At 44.4% G+C, this 15,926-nt stretch overlaps 1 protein-coding gene across 3 annotated transcripts in view; it reads left to right on the top strand.

The window, feature by feature from the left end:
• PHF20L1 (PHD finger protein 20 like 1) overlaps positions 1 to 15,926 on the top strand; it is a 225,665-nt gene that overhangs the window by 190,875 nt on the left and 18,864 nt on the right. For all 3 annotated transcript variants that reach the window (XR_013277714.1, XM_077493366.1, XM_077493365.1), the window contains exons 15-17: positions 437 to 601; positions 11,090 to 11,271; positions 14,967 to 15,066. Coding sequence is in view for 2 of the 3 variants with exons in the window: in XM_077493366.1 (XP_077349492.1) it covers positions 437 to 601; positions 11,090 to 11,271; positions 14,967 to 15,066 (447 nt within the window). In the remaining variant the exon portion in view is untranslated. The remainder of the gene's footprint in view (positions 1 to 436; positions 602 to 11,089; positions 11,272 to 14,966; positions 15,067 to 15,926) is intronic.

A 15,926-nucleotide genomic window follows, 5' to 3' on the forward strand; every position in this document is an offset into this window, starting at 1 on the left:
TTTTCTTTATTCAGTGGTTAAGAAAAAAACACTAATGCTCAAAAAAAAGCTTGAAGGAGCTACATAAAAACGTCTACAAGAGCACAAAAAAGGACAAGCTTCTTCAAGCTGAAATAAAAGCTCAAATGCCTGTAAAAGCATTTTTTATTTTTGCAGTGTGCATGAGCCCTTATGGACACACACAGGGCTTGGGAGCAAGCAGGCATGATCTATAGCAAGTGTCTTGCAGTGCGGCACTTGGTGGGGGAGCGCCGGTGGAGGACCCGAGAAGAGAAGCATTGGGGCTGCTCTGTGCAAAACCATTACACAGAGCAGGTAAGTATAACATGTTTGTTATTTTAAAACTCTTGAAACGCCTTCACTTTTTTTTCTTTTAAGTTGGGGTGATAATATTTTTTTATTCCTGTATTAATGCGTTGTTTGTTAATGTTGGCAGATTATCCTGTTTATGAAGAGAACTCCCTAGACTTGTTGGAACGAAGCTCCTCTCCAGTTTCTCTGTCCACCTCAAGCACCATAACGCTGAATAACGCCTTGACAATAAAGAATACCTCGTGCCAGTTCCCACGGGCTATCTTGTCTGTTGACCTCACGGGAGAAAGTATGTATAACGCCAGCTTAGACATTTGGCAACACACGATTTATTTATTCTTTGTTTTGTTTTTCTTGTCATAAAAATGACTCCGATCCTTGCAGGGATGTCTTTTTCAACTGAGGTTGGAGGATTCCATCCCTTGGTTTATCTTTGAACACTGAATTTTCTCAGGAGGAGCAGAAGGTGCATATTCTAGAGTAGGCATATGAAACTCAAATCACACATTAGGCCAGAGTATGTGGAAATAATCTGGAAGGGGTTGCAGCTACCTAAAAAATGGTTTACCTAACATAAGAGTAATAATTACAGCTCCTACATTTTTTTTTGATCAAAAAGTCTTATGAGGTACTTAGCTGTGAAATTATCTAAGGAAAGGTAGCTTCTAAGAACTGGAGAGCAGCTGGCTTGGTCAGGTTATAAAACATAAAGCTCTGAGGGCTGGAAAACGGAGCAAGAGGGATGTGTGCAGCCCAAGCACCAGAGTTCATGAATTAGCACTAGTTTTCTCTTAGTGCACACCATTACCATATATTTATTGCAGTTGCTGGTGTGATCAAACTCTTAAACTATATCCAGGTAAATTCATTCTGTGATTTTAGATGTTTACAAATGTAAATAAACAGCGTATATATTTATCTAACAAAAATGTTGAAGGTGTTCTGGTTATAGACCCCTTTGAAATATGTTTGTGCTTGTCCTTTAAGTCCTCTAAGATTGTTCTCTTAGATTGTAAGCTCTGATTCTTACTATATTAAATTGTATTGTAGCTGTACTGCCTGCCCTTATGGTAGTAAAGCGCTGTGTAAACTGTTGCCACTGTTTAAATCCTGTATAATAATAAGATATGAGGTGGGACTTCCATGGCTCAGACTTGCTTTTCCATCACATTTTAAAGACACTTGATTGGATTGAGATCTGGAGAATTTGGAGTCCAAGTCAACAGCTCAAACTCATTGGGGGTTATTTACTAAAGGAAAATCAACTTAGCGCTGCAAGTGCACTTGGAAGTAAAGTCGCTGTAGATCCGAGGGGGACATGCAAGGAAAATAAGAAACAGCATTTCTTTTCTTACATCAAAGGACACAGCGCCATAGTAATAACTATGTGGGTTATATCGGATTATCAGGTGCTGGACACTGGCACGCCCCTTAAGGCATGAACTTCACCCATATAACCCCTCCCATTACTCGGAGTCCTCAGTTTTTTCACCAGTGTCTAAGGTGTTGGGCACATGTAAGGATGTGTGTACTGAGCTCCACGGGCAGTAATCCTTTGATGAGAGCCAGCCATCCTGACTGAATGCGTTCTGATGTCTCCGTAATGGACTAAATGAACGGTACCTGGGCCTCGTCATCCGAAGACATGAGGTTTTGCTTGCGAATGCTTTTAAGCTGGGCCCTGGGATCCAGTACTTTTTGGTAGTAAGGCCAATAAAAGTTTACTGGCAGGGTCTTCTCGCAGGTCCAGGATTGCAAGATTACCTGAGTGTACCCCTGTTCCTGAAGGTTTCCTTTCAAGGTCTCGGAGCCTACCGTGAAGGGCAAATATTGTTTTTTTTATCTCTGATAAAGCTCTGCGGCGGAAAGGTAGGGGAGATTTTCTGCAAGGAATCTCTCCTTCCATGTATTCATGTTGTCATGTCTGTCACCACTGGAGGCTGTATTGAGCACTCACCATTCTGACGCTTGAAACTGCAGAAGCTTTCACTCTCCTCTCCGTTCAAGCCAGCTCAGGCCCTCAGGTATGAAGGGGGGTTCTGATCACCTCCTGGGCCCCAAAGTGGCGTTCTTTGTTCCTTTGGATGCCAGCCCGCTGCCTCTTTTTTTTTTCTTAAAAAAATAAACAAAAAAGGTTTTGTTTTTGGGGCAGTTTGCGGCCATTTTACAACCCCCCCCCCCCCCCGTCCGCCATGTTGCCAGCACTCATACACTTCCCTAGTGGGAAGGGGGGGGGCGTTTTTGCGCGGGGGCGTGGCATCAGATGCCGGCCACACGCGGAGGAAGTATTTTAAGCTATACAGTAAAACCAGTGGTTGCTGGTCAGGTTTGGTGACACAGGGATCTCCCTTTTGTTGACAACATTGTACTGCATAGCTAGGATTAATAGCAGTTATTGTACTGTACTATAGCCTAGCAAGTGTAACATTCTTTTGCTGGTACTGCCTCTGCTTTGTACTGTAAGCTATGAGTGACAAAGGGACCAGGAACCCCTCTAAGGGTTCTAAGGGGTTAAGGGGTATACAACAAACTAAAAACCCTCCCAAAAGAATGTCTGTCTTCCTCCCCTGAGAGGTAAAAAGAAAAATACGGCCAGTCAGATGAAGCCGTCAAGGGTAGAACACTTCTGTCCCTATATTTCATACAAACAGGTTTTTCTCCTACCTTTAAAAGATTATTGCTATGATGTCTCTCCATAGTAGGTCTAAACATAGCAGATTCCCATTTAGTCCTCTGGGCCCATTTGTTGAGGTGCAGGAGGCTGATCAGGTAGATCTTCCCAAATATTGAAAGATACTTATTTTCCTCTTTAGAGGATCCTAAGAGCCCGTTCACACAGGGGCAACTCAGGATCTGACTTCAGGTCACCCCTAGTCGCCTCAAGTCACGCTACATGTAAAAATCAATGTAAGTGAATGAGAGCCGTCTTAATGCACACTACTGAAGTTGCTCCGACTTCAGAAAATGTTCCTGTACTACTTCTAGGCGACTGGTACCCATTGATTTCAATGGAAGTCGCCTCCAAGTCGGATCTCCATCTATATTGAGGTGACAATGTCACCTCTCACAGAATATTCAGCTCTCGAGAGGGAACTCCACGCCAAATTTTAAATAAAAAAACGGCATGAGTTCCCCCTCCAGGAGCATACCAGGCCCTTAGGTCTGGTATGGATTTTAAGGGGAACCCCCCTATGCCGAAAAAACGGCATGGGGGTCCCCCCAAGGTCCATACCAGACCCTTGAGGCAGTCTCGACGGTCTCAATCGTCATGTTCAGGAGAAAGTTCCCAGGGGCAGCACCAGGATCTTGGGGGCAGAAAGCCCATGAAGCAGAATGCTAAGGCCTGCTCATGAAGGAGCACCCCCACTTGTTTGAGTAAGGGGAAAGGTCCTGCGAGTCTCAAAGTCTGGCAGGAACAATGTTTTTGTTTTTTTCTCTAGGTTACATCTAGAGTTTCAAGAGCCCGCATGGCCCAGCCGGCTTTCGATCCGAGGGTTCGGGTCCTGCTTGGGTGCTGCCTGTGGGGTTCTTGGGGCTGCTGATGCGGCAGTCTTATGCAAGAGTGTCCGTCTCCTCAAAAAATGCTCCTAAGGTTCCAGAGAAAAAAGAAAAAAAAAAGAGGAGAAAGGAGAAGCGTCTCTTTCTGGTCTATGGATCAGCTGTTATCCCAGTCGGTGATATCGGAGATTGCTTAGTGGAACAGGGGTTTTTGTCTCAAACCTTTTAAGGTCCCTGAGCCAAGCAGAGAGGTAAGACCCACTTTAAATCTCAGAGATCTGAATCGGCACTTAACCACTTAAGGACCGCCGCATGCCAATGTACGTCATCAGAATGGCATGTACAGGCACAAGCACGTACATGTACGTGCTCGCCTTCCAGCGGGTGGGGGCTACCGCTGGATGCGGCGGTCCGTTTTGCTTCAGGAGCGATCCGGGATGAGGGGATGGCCGTTGGTTTCTGGCCACCCCCTCTCGATCGCTCCTGGCGAATGAGATGCTTCCTCCCACTGTGTATAGTAAACACAGGCAGGGAGGAAGTGATGTCATTCTCCTCGGGGCGCTCTTTTTGACCGGACTACGAGGAGAACAGTGAAAGTAAGTGCACCAAACACTACACTAACATGTAGGCACACATAGGCTCACAAACCCCCCCCGATCGCCCCCCCAGTCACAGCGTCACTGATTGCAGTGATCATTTATTTACTGATCACATTCAGTATCAGTTGTGACAGTAAAAACTGTCAGGGCAGTTAGTGTTAGGTCCAGGGTAGCCCCCTACCACCCCCCAATAAAGGTTTAACCCCCTGATTGCCCCTAGAGTTAACCCTTTCATCCCCTTTTGCTAGTGTCACTAAGCGATCATTTTTCTGATCGCTGCATTAGTGTCACTAGTGTCGCTAGGTAGCTAGTTATTTTTTTAGGTTCACCGCCAGGTTTTTATAGCGCTAGGTACCTCCATATACTACTCAATAATGGTTTTAACCCCCTGATTGCCCCTAGTTAACCCTTTCACCAGCGATCACAGTTTAAGTGTCACTGGTGACGCTGGTTAGCCAGTTAGTTATTTAGGTTCCCCGTCAGGTTTTTATATAGCGCCAGGGACCCCCATATACTACGTAATAAAAATTTGAACCCCCTGATTGCCCCTAGTTAACCCTTTCACCAGTGATCACCGTATAAGTGTTACGGGTGACTCTGGTTAGTTTGCTTTTTATAGCATCAGGGCCTCCACCATTTATTACCCAATAAAGGTTTAACCCCCTGATCACCCGGCGGGTGATATCAACTGGGTTTTAGGGTCAGGGTCTGCGTTGCCCCAGGCAGCGCTAGGTTAGTGCCAGTACCGCTAACACCCACGCGCAAAGCATAAACCTCCCGTAGTGGTATAGAATCTGAACAGATCAATATCTGATCTGATCAGATCTATACTAGCGTCCCCAGCAGTTTAGGGTTCCAAAAAAACACATTGTTAGCAGGATCAGCCCAGATACCTGCTAGCACCTGCGTTTTGCCCCTCCGCCCAGCCCACCCAAGTGCAGTATCGATCGATCACTGTCACTTACAAAACACTAAACACATAACTGCAGCGATTGCAGAGTCAGGCCTGATCTCTGCGATCGCTAACAGTTTTTTTTGGTAGCGTTTTATATTTAAATCCGGAAGGCAGTTCTTGGTTTTCGGGGTCCCGTACGTGTCTAGGCTCCCAAAAAGTCCCCCACATGTGGTATCCCCGTACTCGGGAGAAGCAGCAGAATTTATTTTGGGGTGTAATTTGACTTATGCCCATAGCATGTGTGAGCAATATATCATTTAGTGACAACTTTGTGCAAAAAAAAAAAAATTGTAATATTCCTGCAACTTGTGGCAAAATATAAAATATTTCATGGACTCAACATGCCTCTCAGTAAATAGCTTGGGGTGTCTACTTTCCTAAATGGGGTCATTTGGGGGTGTTTTGTGCTATTTTGGCATTTTATGGCCTTTGAAACTGTGATAGGTAGTGAGGAGTGAAATCAAAAGTTTGCACCCTTAGAAACCCTGAAGGCAGTGATTGGTTTTCGGGGTGCCGTACGCAGATAGACTCCCAAAAAGTCCCACATATGTGGTATCCTCGTACTCAGGAGAAGCAGCAGAATATATTTTGGGGTGCAATTCCACATATAACTATGGCATGTGTGAGCAATATATCATTTAGTGACAACTTTTTGTAAACTTTTTTTTTTGTGTCATTATTCAATCACTTGGGACAAAAAAAAATATTTAATGGGCTCAACATGCCCCTCAGCAATTTCCTTGGGGTGTCTACTTTCCAAAATGGGGTCATTGGGGGGGGGGGGGGGTGGGTTTGTGTTAGTTTGGCATTTTATGGCCTTCAAAACTGTGATAGGTAGTGAGGAGTGAAATCAAAAATTTGCACCCTTAGAAATCCTGAAGGCAGTGATTGGTTTTTGGGGTGCCGTACGCGGCTAGACTCCCAAAAAGTCCCACATATGTGGTATCCCCGTACTCAGGAGAAGCAGCAGAATATATTTTGGGGTACAATTCCACATATAACTATGGTATGTGTGAGCAATATATCATTTAGTGTCATTATTCAATCACTTGGGACAAAAAAAAAATATTCAATGGGCTCAACATGCCCCTCAGCAATTTCCTTGGGGTATCTACTTTCCAAAATGGGGTCATTTGGGGGGGGTTTGTACTGCCCTGCCATATTAGCACCTCAGGAAATGAGATAGGCAGTCATAAATTAAAAGCTGTGTAAATTCCAGAAAATGTACTCTAGTTTGTAGACGCTATAACTTTTGCGCAAACCAATAAATATACGCTTATTGACATTTTTTTTTACTAAAGACATGTGGCTGAATAAATTTTGCCCTAAATGTATGACTAAAATTGAGTTTATTCAATTTTTCTTATAACAAAAAGTAGAAAATATATTTTTTTCTCAAAATTTTTGGTCTTTTTCCATTTATATCGCAAAAAAAAAAAAATCGCAGAGGCAATCAAATACCATTAAAAGAAAGCTCTATTTGTGGGAAGAAAAGGACACATATTTCGCTTGGGTACAACAGTGCATGACCGCGCAATTACCAGTTAAAGCAGTGCAGTGCGAAATTGTAAAAAGACCTCTGGTCCTTAGGCTGAAAATTGGTCCGGGGCTGAAGTGGTTAAACATCCGATCCTTTCATAATTCGATCGGCTGTGTCCATCCTGCAAGGATGCATATCTCCATGTGCCAAAGTTTCCCACTTGCCAGAAATCTCTGCGGTTTGAAATATAAAATAATTTTTATCAATCGTGGCACTGCCATTCGGCTTAGCCACAGCACTACCAGTGTTCTGAAAGATTCTGACACCTCCTTTAGCCAGGTTAAAGGCTCAAGGCATAGCGGTCCTAGCCTATTAGAAGATCTACTTTGAATAGATCATTCAGTCTCAGGTCTAAAGCCAGAGTCTCATCTCAGCTATAGATAGCTGAAATCTCTACGTTGGATTCTCAGCCTAGGAAGATTCTCCTTAAAACCATCAAGGAGGTTACTTGGGGCTGGTTATAGATACCATACAGAAGAAGGTATTCTTACCCCAGTCGTGAATCAGTTCCATTGTAGGACTAATTCAACTTATCAGGAAAGGAAAATTCCTTCATTTTGGCTGTCGGAGATTTTTAGGGAAATGGTGGCCTCCTTCTAGGCTGTCCCTTATGCGCAGTTTTATTCAAAGACTGCTTCAAGACACCATCCTGTTGGTCTGGAATAAAGAGGATGACAGCTTTCTTGGCTGGGGAGCAGCCCTGGAAGAAGATTCTGTCCAGGGGAGATGGTCCAGGTTAGAGGACCTTGCTTATCAACTTTGTTGGACGTTTCAGGCAGTACATCTGGCCAGAATCTTGGCGGTCAGATTACAGGACTATCCTGACAGGATTCAGTCTGACAGAGCCGCGGTGGTGGTTTACATCAAAAAATAAATAAAAAAGAAGGTGAATAATGTTCTAGCTTTGGCAGAACACAACACTCCTTGCCTATCGGCAATTTTAATATTTCAGGCATACTATTTGAGACGCCAACAATTATTTCCGGGAGAACAATCTCTTCACTCCGACATCTTCCTAGCAATATGTCAGATGGTGTACTCCGGACATGGACCTATTTACATCCACATTCTCAAAGAAGGGGTCTGCTAGCAGGCGGAACAGAAGCATTAGTCTTCCCAGGGGATCAGTTCTCACTGATCTATGCATTTCCTCCAGTTCTGCTACTTCCACGCCTTCTCCGTAGGATTAAGCAGGAACAGAAGGAGGTGATTCTGGTGGCCCCAGTGGGTCCCAGAAGATCTGAATTTATCTAGATCATAAGGAGGGCCATTATAGCCAGACTTTCTTGCACAGGGTCTGGTATTTCATCCTACTTTACGGACAAGGAGTTTAACAGGTTTGACTGTTGAATCCCAATCTATAAAAGATTGTGGGTGATCTCCTTCAGTAGTGTCTACTTTGACTAATGCCAGGAAGCCGGCTTCCAGAATCACTTACTATAGAATCTGGAAGGCATAGGTTTTTTGGTATGGATCCAGGGGTTGGCACCCCAGGAGGTATGTCAATATGCAGGATTCCTGCATATGGGATCTGAAATGAAGCTGGCCTTGACTTTTATCAGGAGCCAGATCCAGGCCGACGTCAATGTCTTTTCCTAGGGCCTCTTGCTTCCCACTCTTGGTGCGTAGCTTATTCAGGGGGTAACACAGTTTATTCCCCTTATCAAGGCACCTCTAAATCCTTAGGATTTAAGATTGGTCTTTTCGGCTTTGTTAAATCAGCTGTTTGAACCTTACGAGAAATTCTCTTGGTTCTTTGACAAGAAAGATAATCTTTTGCTTGCCATTTCTTCTGCTAGAGGAGTTTTGGAACTAACGGCTCTGTTATGTAAGAGCCATATTTCATCATGTATAGGGACGAGGTGATTTGATGTCCTCATCCTGAACTCTTACCAAAAGTGGTAACAGGTTTTCATTTAAACCAAGATATTATTCTTCCTTCTTTCTCCCCTGAAGCCTTAATCTGGGCAAGAGAAAGCACTACAGTCTCTTGATGTAGTAGGAGCGATCAGAATCTATTTAAGGGTGACCACTCAGGTTTGCAAAACACAGGTTTTGTTTGTACTGCCAGAGGGTCCAAGATATGGACAGGCAGCGTCAAGATCCACTATATTCCAGATGGGTTTGTCAAGTGATTGATCAAGCTTCAGCTTAAAGAAGAAAATTCTTCCTTCTCATATTAAGAGCACATGCATCCAGGGCAATTAGTGCCTCTTGGGTGATGCATCATCAGCCCTCTAGGGCTCAGATCTGTAAGACCGCAGCATTGGTCTTTTTTTTAAATCGATATTAGAGGTCATGAGGATATTGCCTTTGGGCACAGCATACACTGCAGGCTGCAGTATGAGTCCTCTGGCCTCCTGTTTCCTTGATTCTGTCTCCCCCCCCCTTCAGTTGCCATTCCTATGAGACATCCCACATAGTTATTACTATGGCGCTGTGTCCCCTAATGAAGAAAAGAAAATAGGATTTTTAAAACTGCTTACCTGTAAAATCCTTTTCTTTGATGTACATCGGGGACACAGAGGTCCCTCCCTTCTTCTTCTAATACACTTTGATTGCTTCGCTACAAAACTGAGGACTCCCAGTAATATGGGGGAAGTTCACGCCTTAAGTGGCGTGCCAGTGTTCAGCACCTGATGGTCCGATATAACCCACATAGTTATTACTATGGCGCTGTGTCCCCTGATGTACATCAAAGAAAAGGATTTTACAGGTAAGCTGTTTTAAAAATCCTAGTTTTCGCTTGAACATGATTTGATGATAAAATTAGCATATCTTCCACTGATTTCAGATCTACCCCTTAGATTTAGAGCGACTGCACTTCCAAAGTTGGTTTGCAAAGTTGGTTTGCCTTTTCGTAAATAACCCCCATTGTGTTTCTCAAACCATTCTTGAATTCATCAGAACAGACTACCTTCTTCCATTGCTCTGTGGTCCAGTTCTGATGCTCATATAACTATTGTAGGCACTTTTTCCTGTGGAAACGAGTCAAAATAGGGCACCCTGACCAGTCTGCAGCTATGCAGCCTCATACACAACAAACTGAGATGCCCTATGTGTTCTGACTCCTTTCTTTCAGAAGCAGCATAAACCTTTTCAGCAATATGAGCTACAGTAGTTTTTCTTTTAAATTGGACTTCACAGGCCAGCCTTCCCTCCCCACTTACATTACTGAGCATTGGCTCCCTATGACCCTCTCGCTGGTTTTCCTTCCTTGGACCACTTTGTATAGGTCCTGATCAGGAACAAAAGTTGCTCCCACACAAAAATGCAGGTAAAAAATTTCCCTTTAAATACCATGGGACTCTTCACACCAATGTACTGCTGGTGCGATGCATTTTGAAAAGATCTTCAGCTCCCCATTAAAATGAATGGAAAACTTGTCAAAAGTGCACAGCGGATGCATTTTTGCTTTGTTTTTCTTACTCAAATGTCCATGTTTCACAGGTTCATGCTGGAAGTCTGGTACTCAGAAAACGCATCGGAAAAGCATCAAAAATTCATATGCAGTTTTAATGCATTTTCTCAACAGGGCAGTGCGAAAGCACCCTTATGCTTGCCTATTTTTTCTGCTTTCAGCACCTCAACCTCAGGGACAACATGAGATAATCAGTGGTGTTCATTTTATCTGTCAGTGGTCATAATGTTATGGCTGATGCATACAAAACACACACCCCGCACACATAACACACACACCACGCACACATAACGCACACATACCACACACGCAAATGCATTCCACGCAAATGCATTCCACACACAAATGCATTCCACGCAAATGCATTCCACGCAAATGCATTCCACGCAAATGCATTCCACGCAAATGCATTCCACACACAAATGCATTCCACACACAAATGCATTCCACACACAAATGCATTCCACACACAAATGCATTCCACACACAAATGCATTCCACACACAAATACATTCCACACAAATACATTCCACACAAATACATTCCACACAAATACATTCCACACAAATACATTCCACACAAATACATTCCACACAAATACATTCCAGACATACACCACCACAAGCACACCACACACACCCACACACATACCAGATACACACACCACACACACACCACACACTGTTGTACTTTTGAATGTAAAGTGGTCATAATAAAATAGTCCTTAGCAGGTGCAATGATACTTATGTTTTGCTTTTGAGCAGGCTTCTCAGAGATGGACTTTCTCGATGACTCCTCCACCGAGAGTCTTATCCTAAGTGGAGATGAGTACAATCTAGAGTTTGACTCCACTAACTTTGATGAATCTCAGGATGAGGAGGATGCCATCAGTGAGATTGTCAGATGTGTGTGTGAGATGGACGAAGAGAACGGCTTCATGATTCAGGTGGGCCTCTTTCAGAAACATTTTATAAGGCATCAAGAGGTAATGATAATGGATGAAAAGCAGTAACCCAAAACATCTTGTTTTTCACTTTATTACAAAAAAGATCAAAGATTACTGTCAGCTGAATATGAAATATTGCACATACATTTTCTATAAATACTTGCTTGCAGTAGAAAAAGCTCTGGAATCTGATTACTGCAAGTTTTTAGAAATTCTTTGCATTATAGCTGTATAGTGATTTTATTTGATCTCTTACTGCTCAGCTCTAGTCACAACACACAACTAAGTCTGAGTTGGAGAAGGAAAACATCTGCTATCCAGTTTTTAGTTCATTTATCCCCATGTTAGAGACGGACCTGCAGTGAGCAGCTACTACCAGGCTGTCCTATTAGAAAGTCCAGAGTATTTTAACAATACAGTTGTCCTTATCATACTATCATGTTCCCTGCTGATTGTAGAGATCAATAAAAATGTATTGCATACCTATAATTGGTGTGCGAGATGTTGATAAACTTGTAGCTTTCTTTGTTTCACTTCTGTTACAATATAGTTATTTCTTCCCCTAATGCTGACCTCAATTTAAAACATACAGTTAAATGATTCCGAGGAGGGGCACAACCAACTTTCTTTGACTAGTTCCTTGCACCTCTGTGGGGGATCCCTAAGATCACTTTCACACTGGAGCATTCTGCAGGAGCTATAGCGTTAAAAATTTTGCCTGCAAAATGCCTTAAACCAGCTGCACCATTCACTCCTGCGTGAAAGCCAGAGGGCTTTCACACTGGAGCGGTGCGCTGGCAGTGCATCAGAAAAAGTCCTGCCAGCATCTTCTTTGGAGCGTTGAAGGAGCGGTGAACTCACCGCTCCTCCCCATTGAAATCAGTGGGGCAGCGCTGTGATACTGCCAACAAAATGCTGCTCCGGCAGTGTTTTGCGGGCGGATTTAACCCCTTGCAGACACTAGCAGGCGGTTAAAACCGCCCCGGTAGCGGCCAAATAGCGCCGCTAAAACAACGGTAAAGGTGGCAGCTTAGTATAAAATGGGTCTTAGAGCAATGATGGAGAACTTTGGCATCCCAGAGGTTTTGGAACCACATTTCCCATGATGCTCATGCACTCTGCAGTGTAGTTGAGCATCATGAGAAATGTAGTTCCCAAACATCTGCGGTGCCAAGGTTCGCCATCACTGCCTTAGGCCCCTTTCACACTGGGGCGGTTTTCAAGCGTTACAGCGCTAAAAATAGCACCTGTGTAGCGCCTGAAAAAACCGGCCCCTTTCACTCCAGTGTGAAAGCCAGAGGGCTTTTACACTGGAGCGGTGCGCTGGCAGGACGGTGAAAAAAGTCCTGCTAGCTGCATCTTTGGAGCGGTAAAGGAGCCGTGTATTCACCGCTCCTAAACCGCTCCTACCCATTGAAATCAATGGGACAGCGCGGCAAGCGGCGCTTTGCGGGTGGTTTTAACCCTTTTTCGGCCGCTAGCGGGGGTTAAAACCGCCCCGCTAGTGCCTGCAGCCGCCGCTAAAACGACGGTAAAGCGCCGCTAAAAATAGCGGCACTTTACCGCCGACGGCCGCACCGCCCCAGTGTGAAAGGGGCCTTAGAGATAGACAATCCAATGTGAGCAGCTGCTGGCTTGTCTTATAGCACAGAATTCTATAGGAGTACAGTTGGTTTTGTTCCAAAAAGAGTTCTTTTTTTTTTTTTTAAAGAACTGAAATCTGGATAATATGCCCCAAAAAGGAAGGTAGAGGGCAAAGCACTAGTCTCCAGTATTGCCTGTTGTCTTTCTGCTGCTGATTTTTCTGACTATTTCTGACTTTCCATGTCTCATTCTGCACTGGGTCTCTGTATGGAGGTAGCCATCTTGGTAGAGGCAGGGTTTTTATTCCTTATGTCAGAGCCTTTAGCAAGGAGAACAGCGAGCAGCACAGAAGGGACATTACGAAATCTTACTCTAGATCTCCCAAGACTAGCATTTTGAGGCCACAGTGCCTTAGATCTAAATTATTGTGTAAGTGTGTGTAAGAAGCACCCTTTATGGAATGCTTTTCTTAAAGCAGTCCTCCACCCTGAAGTGGAAGTTCCGCTCTTCTGATTCCCCCCCCCCCCCCTCCGGTGCCACAATTGGCACCTTTTAGGGGGGAGGGGGTGCAGTTACCTGGATAATCCAGGTATCTGCACCCACTTCCGGGACAGACCGCTGCAGATGCCCCGCCTAACCCCCCCAGCGCCCCCCCCCCCCCCCGTTGTGTTGTGGGAAACACACAGTTCCCAGGACACAGCGGGGACCAGCAGAGACGTGCAGCGCGACTCGTGCATGCGCAGTAGGGAACCAGGCAGTGAAGCCGCAATGCTTCACTTCCCGATTCCCTGACAGAGGATGGCGGTGGGGGCAGCAGAGAGACAAGCGATTGCTCGTCATCTGCCACTGACATCGCTGGATCCTGGGACAGGTAAGTGCCAATTTATTAAAAGTCAGCAGCTGCAATATTTGTAGCTGCTGGCTTTTAATATTTTTTTTAAAGGTGCAGAACCGCTTTAAACAGAGTTCCACTCTAAAAGTAAAAGCTCTGTTTGTCTGCCACTTCCTCCCCTCCGGTGCCACATTTGGCACCTTTTGGGGGGAGCGGGTACCTGTTTTTGACAGGTACCCATTCCCACTACTGGAAGACCTTGCCACAGGAAATTTGCCCCCTCCTTCCCCCGCAGCCAGTTTCCCTTACAAGTAATGGCGGCAACAGCACCTGAGAGCCGATTGAAAAACCGGTTGGTGTGCCGACATTGTGGGACCCCTAAACAGGCAAGTGTTCTAATATTAAAAGTCAGCCGCTACAGTATTTGTAGCTGCTAACTTTGAATTTTTAGATGGGGGGGGGGGGGTGCCGGGGGCCTGGAGCTCTGCTTTAAGGGCTCGTTTACACCATATGTATATGAAAACTGGTGCGAAAATCGACATCAGTTTCCATGCGTGTCAGTTATGTGCCCTATTCACACCAATGTTTGTAATGTCCTTTTTTCATGTGATACCAATTGTGGTATATACAGAGCACATAGAGAACATTTTTTCTTTTTTGTGCCCTTGCAGAATACGTGCAGAAAAACTGACGTCTATGCACCATGGTGTGAACGAGGCCTAAAAGGAAGATTTTATACAAATAATGATAAAAGTGTCATGAAAGATCATTCAATTATAAAACGTTTGCAAATGTTTAAAGCCCAACTGACCTTTCATTTTGTATGTTGTAATTACATTCCAGGTACAGTCAGTGTTCACCATCTTACTGTTTGTTTAGTTTGTAAAGCAGCCACAGCCCTAGTACAAAAGGGCTCTTGCTCTGTGGAAGCTGTGGTCTCTCTGCAGAGGTCTGAAATCCCCCCACCATCACCCCCCTTCCCTGCTGAGTCAGACCTATAGCACTTCAATCCTAAAAGCTCACACACTCTCTGCTAATTGGAGGGCGCTAGTTGTGACTCAGCAGGAGATGCACCAGACTGCTGCAGAGAAACCACCACTTCTACACACAGCACAATTGTCTGAAAGAAAAAGGAGAAAATTATTAATTGTGTTTTTTATCAATTTGAAGTTTCGCATTTTACACACATCCATGATTTATTTTGATTAAAAACAAGGGGGGGTTATCTATTGTCCTGAATGTGAAAGATTGACCAAGTGATTGATGGCTTATTCTGCAGTGTGAAGAATGCCTTTGTTGGCAGCACAGTGTGTGTATGGGCCTCCTAGAAGACAGTATTCCTGAGCAATATATCTGCTATGTTTGCAGTGACCCACCAGGTAAGAAACACGTATATTACTCTTATTAGGTGCTTGTTTTATACATATACAGCCACAACATGTCACTTCTCTGTCCCTTATTCACTATAATGGTGGTTGTGATGTGTTCTGGGTTTTGGGATTCTCACGACTTAGGTCCTGTAGGGCTTGTTGTATTTTTTAGTCCCCTGGATGGGTAAATTTTTATTCTAGATGTGCCTACTTTGTTGTGTTACACAGGATCTTCCTTTGTTATTTGTGGATGTCTTGATTGTGTTTTTATGTCTTGTTTCATATGTGTGTTTTGACACTTTTGAATGCCGATGGGTGTTGTAACTGGGGGTTAAGGGTATTTTTTGGGGTGTTTAATCACTATGTTGCTGGATGTCTGTAGCCTTGAGAAAGGTGTGATAAGCCCCACCAAAAAATGACCTGTCCATTAAATCAATGGATTATCCTAGCGTTTGCAGTCCTACATCCAGACCCTGCTGGACTTGATATTGCAGTTCTAGCTATGAAGTGAACTTTGGGCACTGGGTTTCGCATAAGGCACTTTTTTAGGCCTTGTTGTGGTAACAAGTGCTATTCCCAACTCTTACAAACCTTACAAACCACTTTGACCTACAGATAAGCCTAGATTAAGGCTTACCTGTAGGTCCATGAAATATCTCCTAAACCTACACGGTTTAGGAGATATTTGCAAAAAGACAGGCACCGCTGTCTATGGCGCATGTGCCGTAGACAACGGTGCGCAGGCGCACTGAGCATGACGCTGCTAACACCGATATGCCATTAGTAGTGGCTCCCGTACGCATGCACGGGAGTGACGTCATCGCTGCTCCGGCCACTCACAGCACCGGAGCAGCGATACCCAGAAGAAG

This window comes from Lithobates pipiens, unplaced genomic scaffold (assembly GCF_037356315.1).
Source record: "Lithobates pipiens isolate NorthernLeopardFrog02 unplaced genomic scaffold, aLitPip1_a1.2 Scaffold_19, whole genome shotgun sequence".
Classification (NCBI taxonomy): domain Eukaryota; kingdom Metazoa; phylum Chordata; class Amphibia; order Anura; family Ranidae; genus Lithobates; species Lithobates pipiens.